Source organism: Dendropsophus ebraccatus, chromosome 3, assembly GCF_027789765.1.
Source record: "Dendropsophus ebraccatus isolate aDenEbr1 chromosome 3, aDenEbr1.pat, whole genome shotgun sequence".
NCBI lineage: Eukaryota > Metazoa > Chordata > Amphibia > Anura > Hylidae > Dendropsophus > Dendropsophus ebraccatus.
The window spans coordinates 20,433,401-20,459,832 of record NC_091456.1 but is presented as its reverse complement, the minus strand read 5'-3'; the positions used below and the strand labels follow the sequence as shown (position 1 = coordinate 20,459,832).

The window sequence follows — 26,432 nt, the reverse complement described above, 5'->3', positions numbered from 1 at the left end:
AGGAAATAAAACTTCTATTCCAAAGAGTTTATTGTATTTTAACTGTAGCTTTTTTGCGTCTTGGAGTATTGGGATAGTAAATTGCACATGCCATGATCATTTATATTGGATAAGAATTTTCTGTTTAATTTAAATAAATCACGTCTGCTTTTTTAATCTTCTAGATTAGTGATAAATCCATTCCTGCACCTAATAAGTGTATAATTCACCCCAGACACAAAGCAGAGGCTGATCAGTCGCTTTCAGAGCTTTGATCAATGCTCAGCCACAGCACTCAGATATTAAAATGATAATTTTAACGTAAAAACAAATCAGTTTGTGACAAATAAATTTGTCATTGTGTTCTGAGTTCTGCACAATTTCAGCTGTTTGTATTAGAATGTATTGTGGTGTATAAACCAATATAGAGATGACACAAATCTATAGAAATAGCATTACACCTGAACTGCAAACTCAGGATGTAATATGCCACATTAGACTACATTCACAGATACAGTTTTTTTTGTTTAGGGGGGTTGAACCAGAAAACACATTATTTTAAGTCCCCAAAAAGAGCAATTTAAAGGAGAAGTCCGGTGAAAATTTTTAATAAAGTATTGTGTTGTCCCCCAAAAGTTATACAAATCACCAATAAACACTTATCATGGGAAATGCTTATAAAGTGCTTTTTTTCCCAGCACTTACTACTGCTTCACTTCCTGGATAACATGGTGATGTCACTTCCTGGATAAAATGGTGATGTCACGACCCGACTCCCAGAGCTGTGCGGGCTGTGGCTGCTGGGGAGGATGATGGCAGAGGGATGCTCGGTGTCCCTCCAGTGCCCTGTGTCTCTCAGTGTCCCCCTGCCTTTATCCTCTTCAGCAGCCACAGCCCGCACAACTCTGGGAGTCGGGTCATGGCATCACCATGTTATCCAGGAACTGACATCACCATGTTATCCAGGAAGTGACATCACCATGTTATCTAGGAAGTGAAGCCTTGATGCAGTAGTAAGTGCAGGGAAAAAAGCACTTTATAGGCATTTACCGTAATAAGTGTATATTGGGGATTTGTATAACTTCTGGGGGACAACACAATACTTTAATAAAAAATTTTGCTGGACTTCTTTAACTATTTAAATCATCTCCCATTTATTTTAATGGAAGAGCAGTTATTTGTTTCTTTCAAAAGGAGGGATGTTTCATAGCCATGCCAAAACAGAAGTGACTTGTCATTTCTTTTGCTTGTTTTTGAAATAAGTGGAAAAGCCACTCACGAAACACCAAGAAAGCCCTAAAAGAAGGAAAAAAAACACCTGGCCCATTTTGGAGCAGTTTTTACATGCTTCTTTTCAAGTTGCTTTTATACATTTGTCAATGTTCCCTTAATCAGAACATCTTTGCTTTGATGACTTAAAGGGGTGTTCCACTCGAAAAAAATAACTTTTCATATGTTGCGTCCATGGTGAGACTTAATTCATTTTTGTTATTATCTATTCAGTCTCCTTCCCCTAGTTCTGAGCTGCTGTGTTTGCTGTTTTTTGTGTATCTCAAAAGTAACCATTTAACCTCTTAAGGACCCATGACGTACCGGCACGTCATGGATCACTGTCACTTAAGGACCCATGACGTGCCGGTACGTCATCCCTTTAAACGGGCGCCGCGGCCGGCCGGGTCCCGATCGGGGGAGATAGCCTGCTATAATACATAGCAGGCCATCTCTCCCTGTCGGCATGGAGGGTTGTTAACCCCCCCCCATGCCGACGATCGCCGCTATTGGCTGATAAGCCCATAGCGGCGATCGGAACCTTTCCGGGCCATCGGTGGCCCGATGACCCGGAAAAAAATGGCGGTCGGTGCTGCCCGCGCCCGGCACCGACCGCCATTACTGTAAAAAGTAATGGTGGTCACGGTACCACCGTCCCGATCGCCGTGAACGGCCGGCCAGCCGGCCGGCCGTTCACGGCGATCAAAGTCCCCACAAGTAATAAATACCTGCTCCGGACCCCTCAGCTAGGTAGCTGAGGGGTCCGGAGCAGGTATTTGTACATTACTCACCTGTCCCGGGGTCCTGATCGGCGTCTTCCGGGTTCCCGGCGTCCTCTTCATCTTCGGCTTCTTCCGTGAGTCCCGATCGTCTCTTTCCGGCTCCAGCGTCGTCTATTTTCGTATTTTTCCGGCTCCAGCGTCGTCTATTTTCGGATCTTGCGCTCTGCTGCCCCCTAGCGGCTGATAAGTGTAATACACGTATCAGCCACTACAGGGATGTTCAGAATGTAGTAAAAAAAAAAAATTTTTTCCCAATTTTTTTTTTTTCTATTTTCCGCACCCTATCGCCGCTGAGTGTTGATCAGCATCGCACGAAAGTGCGCTGCTAATCAGCAACTCCTCCTTTTTGGCGTAGGGTGTTTTTTTTTTATATCCTACTGCCACGGTCTGCTGATAAGTGCCGAACATAAGTGCGGCATTCATCAGCAACACCATTTTTGGCGTAGGTTTTTTTTGTATACTTACTGTAAAAAACACGTAAAAAAACACTACATTACACCACACTACATTGAATAAAGTTTTACACTACACCACTACATACCCCATATACCAATCCCCATATAAAGATGGCCCCCAGGGTGTTTTCGGTGTCGGACGCATACATTATTATTGCCTCCGACACCGAAACAGCCAGTGAGGATGAATGGGGGGTCCTTCTTTCCTCCATTCATCCTCATCCTCCTCATCATCCAGTGACGTGTCTGGGAGTAGCGTAGCGTACGCTGCCCCCCAGACACGTCTTTTCCGCCAGTACCGTCCCAATAAGAGATGACGGTATGGCGTGAAATTCTACAAACTCTGTGAGAGTACCTCAGGGTACACTTACAGATTTAGGGTACGTGCACACTGCGGAATGGCGAAGGATAACCCTTTGTGCATTCCGCAGCTGGCACCCGCCGGCGGACTGATGCAGGGGCGCGTCTCCGCCTGTGTCATAGACTCTATCCTATGCATGGGCGGATTCCATCATCCGTCATTCCATCAACACATTTGACGGAGAGCGGAATCCGCCCGTGCATAGAATGGAGTCTACGACACGGACGGAGACGTGCGCCTGCATCAGTCCGCCGGCGGGTGCCAACTGCGGAATGCACAAAGGGTTATCCTTCGCGATTCCGCAGTGTGCACGTACCCTTAGAGTGTATGAAGGAAGGGACACTCGAATCCAGCCCCAGATGCCCCCCCCCCCATCCTCGGAACAAGTGGGAAGATCGTCCGGGAACTGATCATCCCACTGCTGGATAAAGGTCACCACCTGTACGGGGATAACCTTTATACCAGCACCCCCTCTTCCGGTCCCTCGCTGCCCGAGCTACTGTAGCTTGCGGCACGATCCGAACATATCAGAAGCCGTAATAGAGCCCTAATATTTAGCAGCCATGGAGCGGACCCAGCGCTTCTGGATATGTGGGACCCCGTATCGCACCAGGACAACATTTTCCAGGTGACGTCCCCCACACTGGAGAACAGGAGACCCCAGAAGAAGTGCAGAGTGTGGAGTAACAGGGGGATCAGGAAGGACACCATTTACCAGTGTGACGCCTGTCCTGATCACCCCGGCCTCTGCATACTGGATCGCTCCAAGGCGCACCACACGTCACTGGAGTTCTACATTATCTAAATTCTGTCCCTTATTCCTATTTCAGGGGTCACGTTGGTCCGGGGATTATTCTGATCGCCAATATGGAGTCGGGAAGGAATTTTTCCCCTGTGATGAGGCTACTGTCGTCTGCCTCACGAGGGGTTTTTGCCTTCCTCTGGATCAACACAGGTTGAATTTGATGGACACCTGTCATTTCCAACCTTATAAACTAATAATTGCCCTAATACCCCCAAATAAATTAGAATTGTCCCTTTTTCCCAGCTATGTAGGTATGGCCGCCATTCCCATTAGAGGAGGCCATGATGCAATTACAAAGCCTCTGTGCGGCCAGGACAGTAGAAACCCCCCACAAGTGACCCCATTCTGGAAACTACACCCCATAAGGAATCTAACAAGTGGGGCAGCGGGTATATGGCCCCCTGGTGACGGCCACATTTGGGACGTGAAAATGAAAAAAATGGTATTTTTTATTTTCACGGCACATGTCCTACACATGTGCCCATCACTAGTGGGGTCCATATGCTCACTGCACCCCTTGTTAGATTCCTTATGGGGTGTAGTTTCCAGAATTGGGTCACTTGTCGGGGGTTTCTACTGTTCTGGCAGCACAGGAGCTTTGTAATTGCGACATGGCCTCCATCCCCCATTCCAGCCTCTAAATGGCGCTCTGTCCTTTTGGTGACTTGCCCTGTGCCCATATGGCAAATTATGTCCACATGTGGGGTATTTTCGTACTCAGGGGAAACTACCCTACACGTTTTGTGTTCATTTTCTTTTTTAACCCCTTGTGGAAATGGAAAAAAATCAAGGCTAGACCAACATTTAGTGTAATTTTTTTAAAATTTTTACTCTAAATCATTGATCTTGTCTTGATTTTTTCATTTTCACAAGGGGTTAAAAGATAAAAAAAAACACAATGTGTAGAGCAATTTCCCCTGAGTACGGAAATACCCCACATGTGGACATAAAGCGCCATGCGGGTGCAGGGTAAGCCTCCAAAGGGAAGGTGCGCCATTTGGTTTTTGAAGGCTGGATTTGGATGGAATGGATTTCGAGGGGCCATGTTGCATTCAAAAGGCCCCTGTGTTGCCAAGACAGTTAAACCCCCCACAAGTGACCCTATTATGGAAACTACACCCCTCAAGGAATGTAACAAGGGGTGTAGTCAGCATATGGACCCCACTGGTGACGGGCACAAATGTGGAACAATGTGGCGTGAAAATGAAATATTAAATTTTTTACACTATAATGTTGGTCTAGCCTTGAATTTATCATTTTCACAAGGGGTTAAAAGAGAAAAAAACACACAAAATGTGTAGAGCAATTTCCCCCGAGTCCGTAAATACCCCACATGTGGACATAAAGCGCCATGTGGGTGCAGGGCAAGCCTCCGAAGGGAAGGAGCGCCATTTGGATTTTAGAGGTTGGATTTGGCTAGAATGGATGATGAACGCCATGTCGCATTTACAGAGCCCTTGTGCTGCCTAAACACTGTAAACCCCCCACAAGTGACCCCATTCTGGAAACTACACCCCTCAAGGAATCTAACAAGGGGTGCAGTGAGGATATGGACCCCTGGATGACGGGCACATTTGTGCCATGAAAGTGAAAAAATGAAAATTTTCACTTTCACGTCACATTTTTCCACATTTGTGCCCGTCACCAGTGGGGTCCATATGCTCACTGCACCCCTTGTTAGATTCCTTGAGGGGTGTAGTTTCCAGAATGGGGTCACTTGTGGGGGGTTTCCAGTGTCTTGGCAGCACGAGGGCTCTGTAAATGCGACATGGCCCTTGAAATCCATTCCAGTGAAATCCAGCTTCCAAAAGCCAATTGGCGCTCCTTCCCTTTGGAGGCTCGTCCTGCGCCCGCTTGGCACTTTATGTCCACATGTGGGGTATTTCCGTACTCGGGAGAAACTGCGCTACATGTTTTGTGTTTTTTTTTTCCTTTTATCCCTTTGTGAAAATGAAAAATTGAAGGCTAGAACAACATTTTAGTGTAAAAAATACTTTAGTCTTTTTTCAAGCCATATTGTTTGGAAAATCTGTGAAGCACCTGTGGGGTCCAGATGCTCACCGCACCCCTTGTTACATTCCTTGAGGGGTGTAGTTTTCTAAATGGTGTCCCTTTAGGGGTGTTTTTTAGGTTTTGGCACCCCAGAGCCTCTGCCAACCTGAAGTGGTACAGTCAAAAATGACCAAAAATAACGGAGCCATTGAAATTCACTAGGCGCTCCCTTATATCTGAGGCTTGTGGTTGCGTCAAATAGCGCAATAGGGCCACATATGGGGTATTTCTATAAACTGCAGAAATGGGGCAATCAATATTGGGGTGCATTTCTCTGGTAATAGGTTTATAATTATGAAAAATATTGGATTACAATAAAATCTCTGCACAGAAAATTAAAATTTTCAAATTTCTTACACACTTAGCTTTTATTTCTGTGACTCCCCTAAAGGGTTAAAAAACTTTCTGGATGTGCTTTTGCAGAGTTTAGGGGGTGCAGTTTCTGAAATGGGGTGCTTTGTGGGGCTTTCTAACACACAGTCCCCTCAAATACACTTTAAACCTGAACAGTTCCCTAAAAATATCTGATTTTGAAATTTTACTGAAAATTTGGAAATTTGCTGCTAATGTTTTAAGCTTCCTATTGTCTAAAAAAAATGAAATATAGTTTAATAAATGCCGCCAACATAAAGTAGACATGTTGCTAATGCTATTTAATATATAATTTATGTGGTATAACCATTTTCTGTATAAGCAGAAAAGTTTTAAAGTTGGAAAAATGCATTTTTTCACAATTTTTCACGCTATTTTGGGTTTTTTCATAAAGATTCGTTATAAGTATCGACTCCAATTTACAAGAAATGTGAAGTACAATATGTCACGAGAAAACAATCTCAGAATCAGCCGGATAGGTAAAAGCATCCCGAAGTTATTAATGAATAAAGTGACACTGGTCAAATTCATAAAATTTGCTCCGGTCCTTAAGGCCATTTCAGGCTCTGTCCTTAAGGGGTTAAAAAGCGATATGTTAAATGGACTGTAAAAATGCAGTGTGAACCCAGCCTAAGCCATCCTTGTATCTTAGGGGCAGCAGCCATTCGACATGACACAAAATGCCACTCATTTGGCCATATTCTGGTTATAGGCATCTGTTCATACATTCACCATATAGGTCAGGATAAAAGATTGCCTCTCCACCTATCAGACTTCTTTCCACCCCACCCCACCCCCACCATTCACAACATCCACTTACGGAAGGCACAGATGGACTGGTTTCCCATCCTATTCTTTCTTCTAGCAGTAACAGCAGAAACTTCTCCCAGTCAATTACTCTCCTCTGAGGAGTGACAGCAATGACTTCCAGCTAATGAACCTGCTCATGCATTGCGCCCTCTGGTGGAAGCAAGATAGATACAGCAGTCTGTTGCCAGCAGAGACTGATGCAAGAGGAACACATAGTTCCATTACTGCAGGCATAGATGAAGCAGTATTCTGTTAGTATTATTTAGTTTCATGCATTCAACACTTTCAACATATTTGGTCACTGAACACATGAAAACTCAGTTGCTAGGGTGGATTTTCCAGTTGCCAAAGAAACCTGGCAACCGTGTGTTTTCCAGCCACAAATATACAAATATAAATTAGATGGAGGGGACAGAAATTATATTTATGAGGATATTTTATCTCCCTAACCAGTTAGGATAAAGCAGATAAAGTTAGTGTTTGTAAAAGCATGTTTGCTGGTATAATAGATGCAGTTGATGTTGGTGTTAAAGGGGTTGTCCAGCGAAAATAATTTTCTTTCAAATCAGCTGTTGTCATAAAGTTATATAGATTTGTAATTTACTTCTATTAATAAATCTCAAGTCTTTTCATACTTATCAGCTGCTGTATGTCCTGCAGAAAATGTTGTTTTATTTTCAGTCTGACACAGTGCTCTCTGCTGACATCTCTGGTCGAGGCAGGAACTGTCCAGAGCAGGAGAGGTTTTCTATGGGAATTCATATAAAACTGACACAAAAATCCTGTCTTGGCCAGAGGTGGCAGCAGAGAGCACTGTGTCAGACTGAAAATAAATCAACATTTCCTGCAGGACATACAGCAGCTGATAAGTATGGGAAGACTTGAGATTTTTTAATAGAAGTAAATCACAAATCTGTATAACTTTCTGATATCAGTTAATTTAAAAGAAAATTATTTTCGCTGGACAAGCCCTTTAGGAATAAAGCATTGAAAGATACCTAGTGCAGGTAAATGCAACAGCAGGAATTGGATAGATGCTTCTCTGAAACAGCTTGTAACATTATACATTTATAATTCACAATAGTGTGGGGTGCGGCTGCCTGAGGTTAAAGGGAAATAAAAAACCTGTTCCTGTGAAAACCAATGTTTATGGTATGACATTAAAACAGACTATGCGCAATACTGAACAATAACCAAAGGATTGTATTTAAAAAGCTTAAAAGATACTCTGAAGATTTTTTTCCCTAATACACTGCTTTAAAGGGGTTATCCAGTGCTACAAAAGCATGGCCACTTTCTTCTAGAGGCAACACCACTCTTGTCCAGTCTTCTGCAGTTTAGGTGTTGTTTGCAATTAAGGTCTATTCACTTCAATGGAATGGAGTAGCAAAACCTGCATCCAAAATGTAGACAAGAGTGGTGCTATCTCTGGAAGAAAGTGACTATGCTTTTGTAGCGCTGGATAACCCCTTTAATGAGTTATAATACTTTGTAATATAACTTCATTAAAATGTATTGTTTTTTTCTGTATTACTCAACTTTCCCGTTGAGTGGACGCAATTAGGCCTCATTCACATGTCAGCCCGCCCCCAGTAGGAGGAAACCCCACCCCTATATGACACGGCTCCATTGATTAGAGCCGCTTTACAGAGGGGAGGGGGTTTTGAGCTGGCCTACCACCAGTGCTTCAGCCCGGGCTGGTGCTCGGTAATAGACCGGCACTGTGCAAAGGAACCAGGCTGCGGTTCAAAAAAAGGTCAACGGCAATGGCTTCCCCGTGCCGGCGTTGTTCTATTCATATGCAACACTTAAAGCAAATGAACCTGATGGTACATTCGCCGTACGCACCATAATTTAAGTCCGCTAGCTAGCTCTGTGAGCCATGAAAAACTGCCAGTGATTGCATCCGTTTTTTTAACAGATCTGTTTAAATTATATGTTACTAGTTATAATAAAGTTAAAGTGTCGCTGTCGTTAAAACTTTCAAAATCTAAATCAACAGTAGATGTGATATAAAACAAGTTTGCAATATACAGTGGTACCTTGGTTTAAGAGTAGCTTGATTTAAGAGCTCACAGTTTTTCAAAATTGTGACTTGGTTTAAGAGCATTGCTTTGGTTTAAGAGCTCCCTGTACTGGGTGGGAGCGTGAGTAGAGGAGGGGCATGGTCTGTATAGCGGGGTCTACAGCCCTGTACTCTGACCCAGGAAGTCTCCCTCACCTTTTAAATCATAGCAGATCCACTTCAGGCTGGGGCTTACATCGGGGGACAAGACTATGGAGGCAATCTCTTCATAGCTGTAACCCCTCTCTCCCCAGACAAAGAGCGCTGCATGTATGTGCCCACATCTCCCCTGCTCATTTTCATGCTCTCTGGAGCCTCTGTCCGCCCTTGTGTTTCCCATCCTCTCCATTACTGTACAGTAACTTATAATATTACATATCCAGCATTTTCTGAATATTTGTTTTATCTGTTTTACATGTTATTCAGAATAATAAATTAGTATTTTTGGGGTGTGGAACCTAGGGCTGGGCGATATAAACGATATGCCAAAATATCGTCATCAATTCGGTTGACGATATAGATTTTTGGCATATCGTCATATCGCGATATACCACGGAGCGGTAGTGAATAAGCTTCTCACTTACCGCTCCGTGGTACCGCGCTGCAGGGCCTTCCGTTCACGCATCGTCAGCGCGCTAGCGCGCTGATGCGTGTGACGTCAGCCAGGTCTCCCAGTGCATGCTGGGAAGAAGACGCGGCCCGTCTCGCCTCGCGGACTCCATCAGCCAGCCCTGCAGGAAAGGTAAGTAGCAGAGGGGTCGGGGGCGGCAGATGGCTTGGCATGGGGCTGATGATGGCCCTGGCTGGCTGGCACATGAAATGGCTGGAAAACTGAGAGGGGAGATGACTGGCACTGTGGGGGGGGGGGCTGATGACTGGCACTGTGGGGGGGGGCTGATGACTGGCAACGGGGGGCTGATGACTGGCAACGGGGGGCTGATGACTAACAACGGGGGGGCTGATGACTGGCACAAGGGGGGGCTGATGACTGGCACAAGGGGGGGCTGATGACTGGCACAAGGGGGGGCTGATGACTGGCACAAGGGGGGGCTGATGACTGGCACAAGGGGGGGCTGATGACTGGCACAAGGGGGGGCTGATGACTGGCACAAGGGGGGGCTGATGACTGGCACAAGGGGGGGCTGATGACTGGCACAAGGGAGGGCTGATGACTGGCAAGGGGGGTGATAACTGGCACAAAGGGGGCTGAAGGCATAGGGGAAGGCTGATCACTGGCACAGGGGAAGGCTGATCACTGGCACAGGGGAAGGCTGATCACTGGCACAGGGGAAGGCTGATCACTGGCACAGGGGAAGGCTGATCACTGGCACAGGGGAAGGCTGATCACTGGCACAGGGGAAGGCTGATCACTGGCACAGGGGAAGGCTGATTACTGGCACAGGGGAAGGCTGATCACTGGCACAGGGGAAGGCTGATGACTGGCAAGGGGGGGGGGGGTGAGTATACACACAAAAAAAAATTTATATATCGTGATATATCGTTATATCGTGCATGCATCAAATTATATCGTGATATAAATTTTAGGCCATATCGCCCAGCCCTAGTGGAACCAATTTTCTGCATTTCTATGATTTGTTATGGAAAAATTTGCTTTGGTTTAAGAGTGGATTTGGATTACAAGCGTTGTCCCTGAACGAATTATGCTCGTAATCCAAGGCACCACTGTACATTTATTTATTTATTTGTTGTTATCATGCTGTAAAACAAATCTGTACTGAACAGAAATCCAGGTCCAGTCTCCTGAAGGCTGCTGTATAACAGCTATACTTACTTGTGTCCAGGTCCAGTCTCCTGAAGGCTGTTATATAAAAGCTATTCTTACTTGTGTCCAGGTCCAGTCTCCTAAAGGCTGTTATATAACAGCTATACTTACTTGTATCCAGGTCCAGTCTCCTGAAGGCTGTTATATAAAAGCTATACTTACTTGTGTCCAGGTCCAGTCTCCTAAAGGCTGTTATATAACAGCTATACTTACTTGTATCCAGGTCCAGTCTCCTGAAGGCAGATTTTTAGACTTGTGCTGTTAGAAAAAACTGGACTTAACACAGGAATTCCAGTGTAGTGCCAGTACAGAGAGTCACAGCTCAATGTGTCCGTCGATCACATGACTCCTTCTCTTTGAGCGCTCAGATGACCTGGGAAACAGGTCTTTCTCTTTGAGAAAAAAGAAAAGTCAGAAAACAGGAAGTGCCATGTTTTTCATGATAACTAATAATAAAAAAAAAACTTGCTCTATATCACATCTACTGTTGATTTTTGAAAGTTATGACGACAGCGACACTTTAACATCACATCGCTGACATCACCATGGAATCCATGAAAAACACAGATTCTATTGATTTCTATAGGGGATCCAGATCATGGTCAGAGTCCGCATTAGGACATGACCTATTTTTTCCACGGCACGAATCTGTGAAAACGCGGATGACATAAATAGCCCAATAGAAATCAATGGGTCCTAAAATTGTCCCTGATCACAGGCAATTTTGCGGGATGTGTAAATAGGGCCTTAGAGGTGACACATTGTATTAGCAGTCAGACGATGAACAAGCAAATGCACAGGAAATCCATTGTTGCTGGCCGCAAATAGCCCTCTGCAAACAGGTGGCCAACAATGATGCAGCAGGAAAGATGCAGCGGGTGGATCGATGCAGGTTTACAGGACTGCCCCTGGTGCCCCAAACCACCTCATTTAGATACTTCTATAAGTCCAGTGAAATTTTTAGTATTAGTAGAAATTAAAGTATTGCATTGCCCCCCCAAAAAAAGTTATACAAATTACCAATATACACGTATCACGGGAAATGCTTATAAAGTGCTTTTTTCCCTGCACTTACTGCTGCATCAAGGCTTCACTTCCTGGATAACAGTGATGTCACTTCCTGGATAACATGGTGATGACACTTCCTGGATAAAATGGTGATGTCACGACCCGACTCCTAGAGCTGTGCGAGCTGTGGCTGCTGGAGAGGATGATGGCAGGGGGACACTGAGGGACACAAGGCACTGGAGGGACACTGAGCATCCCTCTGCCATCATCCTCTCCAACAGCCACAGCCCACACAGCTCTGGGAGTCGGGTCCTGACACTATCATGTTATCCAGGAAGTGACATCACTATGTTATCCAGGAAGTGACATCACTATGTTATCCAGGAAGTGACATCACCATGTTATACAGGAAGTGACATCACCATGTTATCCAGGAAGTGACATCACTATGTTATCCAGGAAGTGACATCACTATGTTATCCAGGAAGTGACATCACCACTTTATCCAGGAAGTGAAGCCTTGATGCAGTAGTAAGTGCAGGGGAAAAAGTATTTTATAAGCATTTCCCGTAATAAGTGTATATTGGTAATTTGTATAACTTTTGGGGGACAATACAATACTTTAATAAAACATTTCGCTGGATTTCTCCTTTAATTGCAGCACCAATATCACACAGTAAATGCAATAAAATTCCTTCTGTGCTGCAAGGAGGAATATTTGACTGTATAGCTAAACTTGGAACAATACAGTAATGGTAAGTTGTTAAATATTTAAAAACTCCACTTGGCAGTCATCAAAACCTCGGAATATTCTAGACCTATAAATATCAATAGTGAAATTTGTCAGCAAACCACTGGCTCCCTCTTTGTCCGCCAAGCAATCTCATTATGTGTATCCGATTTGAACTGTAGCAGAGTTTTGTAGCATGTATTTGTGTTTTTCAGTAACCCGTGCAAATTGATTTGCAGTCAGTCTGCCAACAGCTCATAAAGCACAAACGAAGATGCAGAATCTTTTGGCAAAAGGGAGCTGTTGTTTAGGCCATTTAAATGGCTGTAATGAATTCTGCCACTCATTCACTGCAATACTAACCAGATTACGACTCGCTCATAAAATGCCTTGCACTGGCAGTAAAATAGTCGCAGCGCCCAGGATTTTCTTTTCGATAAATGTATTTTTTATTTTTTTTTGCCTTTTAAAATGATTTGTGTTAGGTGTGCTAGTACAAGATTTATTAGTGATACACAAGTCACATAAACCTCGACTGACTCCGCAAAGACCGGACTTATGGCCTACAGTGTTTCAGATGCTGCCATAATTCACGGACACGCTAGGTCTTGCATCGGGAGGTTGTACAAATAATAGATGTTGTATTGTATAGTGAATTGGAGATTTATAAACATATTGAAAGTCGCTGTATTTCTTTGACACAGGCAACTTTTTACAATTTAAATAGTCTTTAGGTTAGTTTGAATCTATATTTAAGTGTCAAGAATAAGAAACTTTATATTATAACATAGTTTTTGAAGCATAAGGTAAAGAGTTGTCTGGTTTAAACAACCTGATTTGGTCCTTATAGGGCCAGTTCTGAAGAGCCCTAAAGAACCTTTGACACAGCCCGACATGGGGCCACGCAAGGACGCAAACACAGCACGCCAAATTGAGTAGTTGGAAAACTTAGAGCATCAATATATAAATCCGAGCTGTCAATTTCCAGGTTACAAGCAGTGCATACTTACCTTCCGTACTGCTTATGATACAGCATCCCGTTCTACCAGCTCTCCGATCCTGTATCTTCAGACTCTTGCTTCTCCAGCTGTCAATCATTCTGCAGGAAGCATCGGCCTGAAGATATAGCAGCAGCTAGAGGACAGGAGAGCCGGGTCATAAGCAGCTCAGAAGGTAAGTATGCACTACTTGTAATCTGAAAATTGACATTACGGATATATAAATATTCGTGCTATCAGTTTCCCTTCACTATTGATAATATTTGCCTCCTGTCCAAAAGATGGGATCAGCCAAAGATCATCTTGCTCCTCAGCTAATCGCTGTCTCTTTTACATGGGCCAACGGATCGTCATCGGGCAACGGATCGTTTCTAGCATTGCTCCTAGCCGATAACTGCCCCATGTAAAAGGCTCTTAAAGGGCTTATCCAGTGCTAGCACATTTTTAACATGTTGCTGCTATATAAGAAAATATTTTATTCTTACCTCTCAATGCTGTGTCGCCGGTGTCCTCCGCTGTCTGTAGCTGCCATTACTTCCAAGGCAAGCTCGTCTCATCTCAGTCAGTGATTGGCTAAGTGGGCTGTCATTCCCAAGGTGAGCTCGAAACACTGGGGAACACATGGAGGTAAGCATCAGCCAGTTAGCTCAGAGAAGCTGTAGTGCACGGTGTCGGGAAGCAAGTAGAGGCCGAGAGAAGACCGGGAGCGTGAAGAGGTAACGTATGAACAGTTTAGGGCAGGAGCTGCACGGACATCACTAACCATGTCTGTGCAGCCCTTGCTAAACCATTATCAAACCATGTAATAGGCTCAGTAAAGCACCGATCTAGCAGATCGGCACTCGTTTACACCAATGATCGGGCCATCAACTAGGAACCTTAGATGAAATAGAGAGTTAATGATGATCTGAGTCTAGTTCTGTAGAATCGCTTATGGTTCAAATATTGTGGCTATAAGATAGATGCCAAATTTTTTTAATGCCAATGACCAACAGTAGTGATCCTTTAGACTAAGCTTAAAGGGAACCTGTCACCCCCGTGCCGGGGTGACAGGCCCCCGACCCCCCCGTTAGAGCACCCTATACTCACCTAATCCCACCGGGTCCCGCTTCTGGAGATGGTCGTGTGACGGAGATCTCAGCCGCTGCAGCCCGGCGCGCGCGCTGAGAGATGAGTCCAACACCCATAGAGAATGACGGAGCGCTGGACTCTCTGTCATTCTCTATGGGTGTTGGCCTCATCTGAGGAGCGCGCGCGCCGGGCTGCAGTGGCTGAGATCTCCGTCACCCGACCATCTCCAGAAGCGGGACCCGGCGGGATTAGGTGAGTATAGGGTGCTCTAATGGGGGGTCGGGAGCCTGTCACCCCGGCACGGGGGGTGACAGGTCCTCTTTAAGGCCGTTCTTAGTGCTAACTTATTCATAAGACCCTAAACAGACAGCTCTATTAAGTAATACTGTAATGTTGAAAAGTATGTTCTAAAACAATGTGACTAAAGAACAATAGCTAAGTGGGAAATGAAAGATTTAGAATAAATATAATGATAATAACACATGATTAGGTGTAATGCATTACTTACACATACTCCTATTATTTCTGCAATCATTAATATTGGTATAATATTCTCCGTCGGCACTGCACATTCTATCCGATAGCAGCTTGACAGTATTACTTTATGATGCATGAAAACAGAACCTATTAGCTTGCCGAGGCTTGAAGCAGAAAGCCGTGTTGGGAGGAAAATTACAAACTGTTTTTTTTTTTTTTTTTTTAAAGAATTCTTTTTTTTTACCTTGCTTTTAGATAGGACAGCGGAACGCTCCGCTCTAAGCTTCTCACTGGCCGATTCCCACATGGTCACATGCCGCACATGCACATTTATTAATATATTAATATTTATATATTATTAGAACACTGTTCCGGAGCGCTATACAAACATTAAAGTGTCACTGTCATTAATTTTTTTTTAGCAGAAATCAATAGTACAGCCGAATTTTAACCCTTAGAGGACCGGGCCAATTTCAATTTTTGCGTTTTCGTTTTTTGCTCCTTAAAAGGCCACAGCACTTGTATTTTTTCACCTAGAAACCCACATGAGCCCTTATTTTTTGCGCCACTAATTGTACTTTGCAATGACTGGCTGTATTTCTTCATAAAGTACACTGCAAAACCAGAAAAAAATTCAATGTGTGGTGAAATTGAAAAAAAAAACAAAAAAAACATTTTTTTATTTTTTTTTTTGTTTTTTGTTTTTACGCCGTTCACCCTGGGGTAAAACTGTCTTGTGATATATGTTTCTCAAGTCTTTATGATTACAACGATATGTAACATGTATAACTTTTATTTTATTTGATGGCTTGTAAAAAATTCAAACCGTTGTTAACCAATATACGTTCCTTAAAATCGCTCCATTCCCAGGCTTATAGCGCTTTTATCCTTTGGTCTATGTGTTAGGTGTCATTTTTTGCGCCATGATGTGTTCTTTCTATCGGTACCTTGATTACGCATATACGACTTTTTGATCACTTTTTATTACAATTTGATGCGACCAAAAATGCACAATTTTGCACTTTGGGATTTCGTTGTGCTTACGCCGTTTACCGTGCGAGATCAGGAATGTGATTAATTAATAGTTCGAACGGTTCTGCACGCGGCGATAAGAAACATGTTTGTTTATTTATTTACTTTTATTTAAAACATAGGAAAAGGGGGGGTGATTCAAACTTATTAGGGGAGGGGGCTTTTTACTAATAATAACAATAATAATAATAATTATAATTTTTTTTTATACTTAAACTAGAAGGCCCCCTGGGGTTAGGGTTATTCTCGCTGGAGTTAGGGTTATTCCCCCTGGGGGACTTCTAGTATAAGTACACTGATCTCTTATTGAGATGTATGCTGCTGCAGCCGAAAGCAATCAGGTGTCGAGCCAGGATCAGCGCCATCACGGCGCAGACCCCAGATGAGAAGCAAGGATCGTCCCTCCGCAAACGCGTCACGGGGGGGGCATGCGCCCCACTAGACACCAGGGAACGGCTGCAGTCAGTTTTCAGATGCGGCTGTCAACTTTGACAGCTGTATCTCAAAACTTAATTAGCGGGCACGGCGATCGGACCGTCTAGGGGTTAAGAAACGTTGTAATTGGGTTTATTAGCGACGAGCGAGAAATCGTTCATCGTGATCTTTCAACATGTTCTCAGATCGTCGTTGGTCGTTTGCTAAAAAATTCGCAGATCGCTTTGTGTAAACAGTCTTTCTTCCATTCACCCTATGTGTGCGACGGGCTTAAGCGATCTTAAAACGATCGCAATAACGATTTTTAAAACACTAGAGCTATAGTTTTAAGAGGTGGGTATTCAGGTTGCTTTTAAAGGTCTTGATGGTGGGTAAGAGACAGATGTGTCAGGGTAGTAAGTTCCAGAGTATGGCGGAAGATCGGGTCAGGTACAAATAGGGACAAATGGAGGTCACTGGAGGTCATTGGAGGTTGCATGAGGGACAGTAGTGGGAACTCCTCCCTTAGCTCATTCTGTGTCCAGAGATAAAGCCGGCCATGCAGTGACAGCATGTGTTTTACTGGCATAATCTCGTTGCAGAGTTGTATCTCTCTTTTATAAATGTTTTTCAGTATGATAATATTTTAATGTAACAGTTTTATGGTTCTCCTTATAATCACAAGCATAAACCTTTTAAAATATCAGTTAAATATTATGAGTTATTAGTTATTATTACATTAATTTTGTCTGCAGTTTTAGGCTAGGTTCACACTACGTATATGTCCGGCCGCATATTTTTCGCGGCCGGACATATACGTATGAAACTCCGGCCGGGACTTTACGCAAGTTGCGGCCGGATACGTACGGACCGCGAATTTACGCCCGTAGCGTACTTACGCTTCCCGAGCGCTCTTCGTAGCGATCTAACAGCGGTCTTTTACTTGGAAATCTTCGCCTAGCCCCGGAAACCCCACAGAACCTTTTGGATCGGAACAAAAAGCTGGCAAAATGAAGTATCACCACTACGTACGGGACCGCATGTTACGCTACGGGCGTAAGTTACGGCATTTCCGTCCGGAAACAATGGTCTGGTTCATTTTTTACGGCGCCGCATACGATCCGGGCGTAAGTTCGTACGTATTGTGGACTATGCGCACGTAGATCGTATACTTTCCATTGTACGCAAACTACGTAAGTTTCCGTCCGCTTATTCACGGAACGCGCTACGGACGGAAACTTACGTAGTGTGAACGTAGCCTTACAGCACAAGGACTGAACCAGGTGCCTTTGTACCTGCCGCCACATTGCTACCGAAGTGGTTTCCAAAGTTTGTATTTCTAGATTCACTTCCGTTGACTGGCAGCAGTAAAGGGCGAACAGGGCCCCTTTGCTGCCACCAATGCTTTTATGCCGGGAACTGCAGAGCTCTAAGCTGCAGTTCCTGATCTCCTCCTCTCTGTTCTAGGGCTGCCAAAAAGCCATATGCAGAGCAGAGTCCTGTTTCCCCCTTTTCACTGATCACTGTACAGAGGCTGCTGGACAGTGAGACAGTAAGAATATAAATTATGGGGCGCTACTCTGTATAGTGCTGAAGAACATAATAAAAATGTTATGCTTACCTCTCTGCGCTCCCTCCATGTCCTGTGGTGTCTCCAGTGTCCCCTGCTTACTGCAGCCACTGCTACTTCCAAGACTAATTTTTATCTGCAGTAATAGCTTACTCAGCCAACCACTGGCCACAGTGCCGTACTATCTCAGTCAGTGATTGGTTGCACAGGCTGTCACCTCGGAGGAGCACAGAGAGGTAAGTATAACATGTTTATTATGTACTCCAGCATCTTCGCCGCAGGAGTGCCAGGAGTCAGATCCCAATAAACTGATTATGATCGCCTGTCCTTGGGCAAATGCTGCGGCTTTTAAATCACTTACGGGGCACTCTGCATGTATAGTTACAGCTGTACCTGCTAATGCATTTCTTCCTATTAAATGTAATGTAGGGAGCTTCTAAACCAAGTACAGCTGCTACAAAATGTACAGCACCATGCTTGGTAAGTGAAGGAAAGTCTGCAAATCCTGCACTAATACAGTGGCCCCTGACCAGCATGAGTGCCGGAGGTCTGACCCCCTACCCCCTATTTCCTATAGATGGTTTATCCTATGGCCAACAAGTCCCTGAAAACCCTTTCAATGGTACTGCGTCTGACCTTGTTTTTTTTTTAATTATTATTTGCTTTTACTTTGGTTTATGGTTGATCAGATGTGGAATGAGAACTTTAATATGTTTTGAAATTGATGTATTAAAAATTCTTTAGTACGATAGTCCTTGTAGTCATATAACAGAACCTGCAGCCAACGGCAGAACGCTTTGTCCTTGGGAAGTCCAATTTGATTCTGATGAGGTTTCATATAAAGTAGTTACAGAAATACAGTACAGATATTAATACAGAGTATTGTGCAAGGTTGAATTTAGTATTAGTTATTCTCTCGCTGTTGCTGTCCATTTATAATGTATGTCTTCCTGGCCAGGATATATATATATATATATATATATATATATATATATATATATATATGTGTGTGTGTGTTTGAAATCCAGACTTGTTTCTGAGTTTAGGATCAGACGTTGTTTTTGATGTAAGATGTGATAGGAAGATGGAAGCCTGAATTTATATCAGAAAATGACCTATTGTTTGAATGATATTTTTATGTTTAAGCATAGCTGCCACTAATAAAAGTGTTTGAAATGTTCTAGGGAGAGTTCTCAGACCTTGACCGATCATTAGAACAAGTGGGGAGACAACCGGGCCACAAGGCTGTGTTCCCAGTTCAGGAACATATCGGGGGGAGGCGGCCGTCACATAACATAGACGACCGCTAATAATGATCATGATTAGCGGCTGTCTATTTAACAAGATGGCTGCATTTGCCTGTTATGTTTTTTTAAGTAGGAACATAGCCTAGGGGCGTTTTTCTACGGCTGTTATTCTAGACTCAAAATAATGGCCGTTGTTTACACATACAATGACAGTTACACTTTAAGTTATCTCTCTTCAAAACAGTCTGTCTTAAAGGGGTACTCTGGCTAAAATATTTTTATTTCATATCAACTTGTTTTAGAATGTTATAAAGATTTGTAATTTACTTCTATTTAAAAATCTTCAGTCTCCCAGTACTTATCAGCTGCTGTATGTCCTGCAGGAAATGGTGTTTTCTTTCCAGTCTGACACAGTGCTCTCTGCTGCCACCTCTGTCCGTGTCAGGAACTGTCCAGAGCAATAGCAAATCCCCATAGAAAACATCTCCTGCTCTGGACAGTTCCTGACATGGACAGAGGTGGCAGCAGAGAGCACTGTGTCACACTAGAAAGAATACACCACTTCCCGCAGGACATACATCAGCTGATATGTATGGGAAGACTTGAGATTTTTAAATAGAAGTAAGTTACAAATCTATATGACTTTCTGACACCAGTTGATTTGAAAGAAAAAGATTTTTGTTGGAGTGCCCCTTTATTACAGTAACACAGGTAGAGGTACACATTGTTATTTTCAGTAATAGTCAATAAATGGCAGATTGGAAATACATAAAGCCCTTTCTAGGTTCATGGCTCTCTTGCTTTTTTTAGCAGTAGTTATGAATCATGCGGTCTACTGTCTCTACTAGTGCTGGCAGCGGCTTATTCTGCCCTCTATTCAAACCAACACGCCAAGCTTATGGTGGGATCGGGTGTGATAGCTGGTCGCTAACATAATAGTCATTAACTAGGACCCCTAAAATTTAGTTTAGTGTTTAGGCGGGGAATGTTGATCCCTAGCCGCTATTTTTGACTTTTGTATGCGGAGACTTTTTTGGTTGATAAATTGGGGACCTCACTAGTTTTCCAAGATACTTTTGATTGGCCTCAAGGTACAATATTTTAACGTACTTGGAAAGTATCAATTGGAAAGTATTAATATGCTCTATATTCCAATTTAGATAAGACCACTAATCACTGCATGGCCCAATTCCGCTGTTTGCCCAAAGAATTGACATGTCAATTCTTTGGGTGGACAGTGGAATTCGTTGGCGAATATCATTGAGTTTATGGTACAGGCGGAACTTCAAGCGGAGGCCATCCAGCGGAATTTGCTTGAATCTCTGTGCGCATTCCGTAGTGTGAATATACCCTTGCAATAAAATGCACTCCAATGATATGAATAATCTGAGAAAGTCTTGTTGGCCACTTTATAGTAAAATTGTTCTGCATACAGTATTAGTATCTGTACCCACTGTATATACTGACAGCAGCTCCCTGTGTACCTCATAGAGCTAAAATAAGACTCCCCTCCTCCAGGCTGTGCTGCCCATAAGATGGTTGACATGGGGAAGCATGTGACCATGCCCCACCCCCAAGTGTCCACACTGGGCCTTTATATGCCTATGGTGGACACTGGGGGCGGGGCATGGTCACATGCTCCTCCATGTCAACCATCTTATGGACAGATTCACCACAGAGCAGGACAGCACAGCCTGGAGGAGGGGATTGTGATATTAGCTCTATGAGGTACACAGGGAGCTGCTGTCAGTAAGTAATGTGAGTACACTTACTAAGGCCATGTTCATACGCCAGTACCGGCCGGATGATCTTTAGGGCCGCAGAGTTCTGATGAGGGCGCATCCGTGCGCGCCCGCATCAGAACTCCCCACTGCACACTATGCACTGACAGGGTTTTCTGCGGCTGCGGCCGCTATTCACTGAATAGCGGCTGCAGAAAACTTCCATGTCAGTTTTCTACGGCGCCACAAGAGATCCAGGCCGGAGTGTATACTATGCGTATACGCTCCGGACGGGATTCCATAGTAGGCAAGGCAACATATATTTTCGTAAAAAGTACAGCCGTTGTTGCCGATTGCAACAACGGCCGTACTTTTACGGAATTATACGTTGTGTGAACATAGCCTAATACTGTATACTGAGCAATTTTACTATAAAGTGGCCAACCCCTTCAACTTTGGTTTGCAGTCTATGTGATATATGTGACCTTCTAATAGTGTCAGGAAGTGAAGGAAGAAGTTCACGTTAGATTGACCTTGAGTCACATTGTGCTTATATAAGGTGACCTGGTCTGCCGTCTTCTCTTATTTAAGAAACATGTTAATGATATAGCACAAACATAGCTCATATGCATTGCATCTCTTTTTTTTATTATTTTTCAGCAATACAAAGGGAGATGTCGTTTACTATTATGGATCCAAAGGAGAGCGAGAGCCGATCCAGATTAAGGCCGGTGAGTTACGATCTTTTATGTCTGTGAATTGCTACAATGAGAAAGTACTGAATATGAAATCATTGATTTTCCACTGAGTTACTCTTTAGTTATATGAAATAGATAGCACCACTGTATCCACTTAACTGTATAATATGCATAATTGGACCCTGAAGGCCAAATGTCTATAAGCTATACTCCGATTCTCCTTAGAATATTAGGAAGTAATACACATCTGTCCCCTATTGTTTTCACATCACATAGGTGTTTATCTTCATCAGATACCTGAGGTTATGTCTTTAATTTTTTATTGTGTCAGGATAGCTTTTACCTCCTGACACATTTTTATTGGCAGTATTTTCCAGTATTTTACTGGCAGACTTTTATACTTTAAGTGTTTTATTCTTTTTTTTTTTTAATTCTAGAGATTGAGTAAACACTGCACCCCTTGTGTTACACTGCTGGATTCAGATAATTTAGTGTTAAAAAGGAGATCACAGAGTCCATTTATTGTTAGCCATAAGGCGTATATAAAATCTTCCTTATGATAGCTCAAGGACCTACAGATAAGGCCTCCTACAAGCCTGAATAATGCTGATAAATACTGCTAGAGTAGAGATATGCAGGATGGATTTTCTGTGTTTTCTAGATTGTGGGGGAGAATGATCAAATTTAAACTGGCTCAGTTGCCCCTAGCAACCAATCAGATTCCACCTTTCATTCCTCACAGACTCTTTGGAAAATGAAAGGTGGAATCTGATTGGTTGCTAGGGGCAACTCAGCCAGTTTCACTGTACACCATGTTTGATAAATCTTTGTGTGCTATATTTCTAATACACAGTACTTTTACCCCTATATAATGCTAATAAAGAAGGCACTGTACATGTAATGATTATTTTGATTTGATTAAAAAAAAGTATATTTTTGAAAATTGAAAGCAACATCTTGAGATGGCCGATGATTGAGCCATTTATAATCTTGGAACACCTTCAAAAAGGTTATCCAGAGACATTACATTTTTTAGACGAGTTCGAACTGTTCAGTGTTCGAACAAAAATTTACCTGAAGGTTAGGCCGGGTTCACACTACGTTTATGCAATCTGTTTTTTCATCTGTTTTTTGCAATTTGTGTGCATCCGTTTTGATCCGTTTTTGCATTGACTTCCACTGTAAAAAAAAAAAAAACGGATCTGTTTTTTTTAACAGACACAAGAGAAGGCTACGTTTTTGTGGACGCTAAAAAAAAAGGATCCGTTTTGATTCATTTTTTTTATAATGGAAGTCAGTGGAAAAACGGATGCACACAAATGCATCTGTTTTTTTCATCTGTTTTTTGCAAAAAAACGGATGAAAAAAAACCTGATTGTAAAACGTAGTGTGAACCCAGCCTTAGATTCTAGACTCAAACTTTGCTAGGTATCTGAACGCCAGAAGGTGCTGGTGTCTCAAGCCGGTGATGAGTGAACTTGCCAAACATTCGGGCTCAGACGTACTTTGCTGAACCTGAACATTCGGCAAGTTCACTTATCATGTGCCACTTGACTGCCCCTTTCTCCTTTTGTCCTCTTGTCATTTGCCACTTGTATGTGTTCTGAGTTTTCCTGGTGTCCTGACTCCGCCTGTCCCCCCTTAGTGTCCCCCCCCCCTTCCTGAAGTTTGGCTGTAGTCTAATTTTTTCTGGGCATATATCATGAGTGAGTTTAGCACTAGTGAGGCCTGACGTACAGTACAGTACAATACTATAGTTGTGTTGTATAGAGAGCTGTATGTAGTTAAAGTGTAACTGTCATTTAAGTTTTTTTTTTATTGCAAAAATCAATAGTACAGGCGATTTTAAGAAACTTTGTAATTGGGTTTATTAGCTTAAAAATGCATTTTTATCATGAAAAAGCAGTTTGAAGCTCTCACCCCTGTCTTCATGGTTTTCTATGGAGAGGGGAGGGGTGGAGGTAGATGATGCACCAAAACAGGACAACAAAGAGTTCATTTACAGCTACATCACTGGGCTATCTCCTCTGAAGTCAGCACTGACCTCTCTGACCTCTGAATACCGTCTTTCCCACAGCTCCCACTGTGTAATCCTTTGTTGTCTGCTGGCGACTAACCTCCCTTTATTGTCCCTGCACAATCCCCTTAAGTAATATTCAACAGTGTTGAAATCATGAAATCATCTACATTGTGAAAAATTATGCAATATAAAAGTGATCCTACAACTAGAAATGTACCAATACCATAGTGGTGAGAGGATCCTGCTTAAAATCCTGCTTTATTGCAGATTCTGTCATATTTGACATAAAAGAATAGCGCAGAATGCAGCTGATTTTGGACGTGTCATTTTCGGTTTTCTGTGTCTATGACCATATGTTGCTACCCATGGTGAGACTAACAATTCCTTCCATACTTTTTATTATCTATTCAGTCTCCTTCCCCCAGTTCCCAGCTGCTGCTTTCTGCTAAAGACACATGTTCAATCTTTGTGTGAGCTTTTCTCTCCTTGCCTCCCATCCCCTTCCCTTCTGAGGCGGCTGATGTAAACAAGACCCTGGCAGGCTTCATCTGCAACATTGTAGCTTCTTTGTAATGCTGGGAGGGTTAAAGGACAACTCCGGCGAAAAAATTTTTTGGCTTATTTAACACACATTACAAAGTTATATAACTTTGTAATGTGGTTAAATACCCGGTCTGGCCCCCTTCCCCCACTTTCCGACTCCCGACCCCCACCCCGGAAGTTAAAGAATCTATACATTACCTATTGCGGTCGTCACGGACCTCTTCTCCCGGGCGGCATCTGGTGACGGGTGACATCAGAGCTGGGGGGCGGTCCTGGTCTTCTTCCTCTTTGGCGTCTTCATTGAGAGTGAATGGGAGAGAAAAGGCTGCTGGTGCACATGCGCACCAGCAGCCTTTTCATTGGCTGGAGCGCATCACATGGCTTCCAGCTTGCTCAGCCCTGATTGGAGGAGGGGGAGACAGAGAGGAAAGCTCACACACAGTTTTTTGTGTCTTCAGCAGAAAGCAGCAGCTGAGAACCGGGGGAAGGAGACTAAATAGATAATAACAAGTATGGAAGGAATTGTTAGTCTCACCATGGGCAGCAATATATCAAAAGCTATGTTTAACCTTACAATACTAAAGGACAGCTTTATAGCTTTTTTTATTGCTCTTTTATTGCTCTTATAGTGCTGACATAGGAGAAGGCGGCTGATGATTCCTAGTGAATAGGTTTATGATGGAAAATATGACTGTCTGGAATTTTAGTAACAGTTGATCTGTAGTGAATTCAGTCTGATAGAGATCCTGCTTCATATTGTGTTTTTCGATTTAATAAAGACTAAGCTTTCCTAAATAGCCGTTCTGTTCCTATAACAATGCAGTTGATCTGCTGACCTACTTCACTATCTGGCCTTCTCTAATTGGTGCCCTCATTACACCGTAATGATCTCCCAGTTATCTTCATTAAACTCTTATATAATGACATATCCTATTTTCTGCCGGGAAAGGTTCATAAGTAAACTTCAGCATCTACAAATGTTAAGGTCTCTGTGTAACTAAAAACTTCTCTCCAATCATATAATCACCTTAAAAAGCCATTATTCAGATTTTTCTTTCATCTCCGCTTCAGCTTACAGGGACATTTTATGATAATGGAACAATCCCTAAAAATCATAGCCATCATGATCAGAGATACAGAAAGCCTCGGCTGACATCCCTGGCGATTACACTTATACACTACAATCATAAAGATAATAATAAAATAAATATAAAATAAAAAAAAAATCTAAAGTTCTGAATTTTGAAGGGGAACTATCAGCAGGTTAGACAAAATTAATCTGCTGATATGTCCCTATTGCACAGTAGGTGACGAGGATGAAGGTATATTTCTTTCCTTCATCTTTAGCGCTGTTCCCATGCACTTAGTCGCTCACTCCATGGTCCGGTAAGACCGTTTGGAGCACTGTTAGGAGCACTGAAACCCCCCCATAGAGCCGATCTGCCCCTGGCCGGTCCACCCTTTCAATCCGTTTTTGTCTTTATATTAGTAAATAATCCTGATATCTTGCAGTTTGTCACCACTGGGGCTAAAACTAAGCTTAGACTTCCTGGTATGTCTTTGTTGATAAGAGGAGGCTGCTGTAAAGTGATCTGTGACATGTGACAGATAGAGGAGACAATAGCAGCTCCCTGTGGAATGACCTCTTAACTGGTCACACAGCGCACTCAGTAATGTTTCACATTCATCTCAAGGGGACAGACTCTGTCTATTATTGTCTATGTCCATGAGACTTGCTGTAAAGTATATCACTAAATGCTGTTACAAACAGCTTAGGCAAAATGGCAGCCCTCATAACAATGTACAAAAGTACAAAAAGTAGGGAAAAAATTATAGGTATAAAATAGAAACAGATTAGAATTAGAACAACTCTTTGTATCTGACTCTAATCCGTAAAAGAAAATCTAGGGGATACATCCCCTTTAAGGAGAAACATTACCTTTTGGATCCACAAAGATAGGCCTCTCAACAGCCAGCACTCAGCTCTGTACTGAAGAGGGGGCAATAATAAGGTAGGCTACTGGTGGGTATTTTCTGGGAGATTTCTGGCTTGTCATAGGTTTCCAGTCGTGATCTAAGACTCTGACTTGGAGTGAAAACCTGACTTTAAAGTAATGCTACCTTGAAAAGGTGGTGTGAGAGCCACTCTGCATATCCTTTCTTCCATTAT

The 26,432-nt window shown here is 43.0% G+C and overlaps 1 protein-coding gene across 4 annotated transcripts in view; it reads left to right on the top strand.

Moving 5' to 3' along the window:
- Window positions 1-26,432, top strand: part of TANGO2 (transport and golgi organization 2 homolog) — a 121,532-nt gene that overhangs the window by 80,117 nt on the left and 14,983 nt on the right. For all 4 annotated transcript variants that reach the window (XM_069961068.1, XM_069961070.1, XM_069961071.1 and 1 more), the window contains one exon: window positions 21,662-21,732. In XM_069961068.1, coding sequence (XP_069817169.1) covers window positions 21,662-21,732 — 71 coding nt within the window. The remainder of the gene's footprint in view (window positions 1-21,661; window positions 21,733-26,432) is intronic.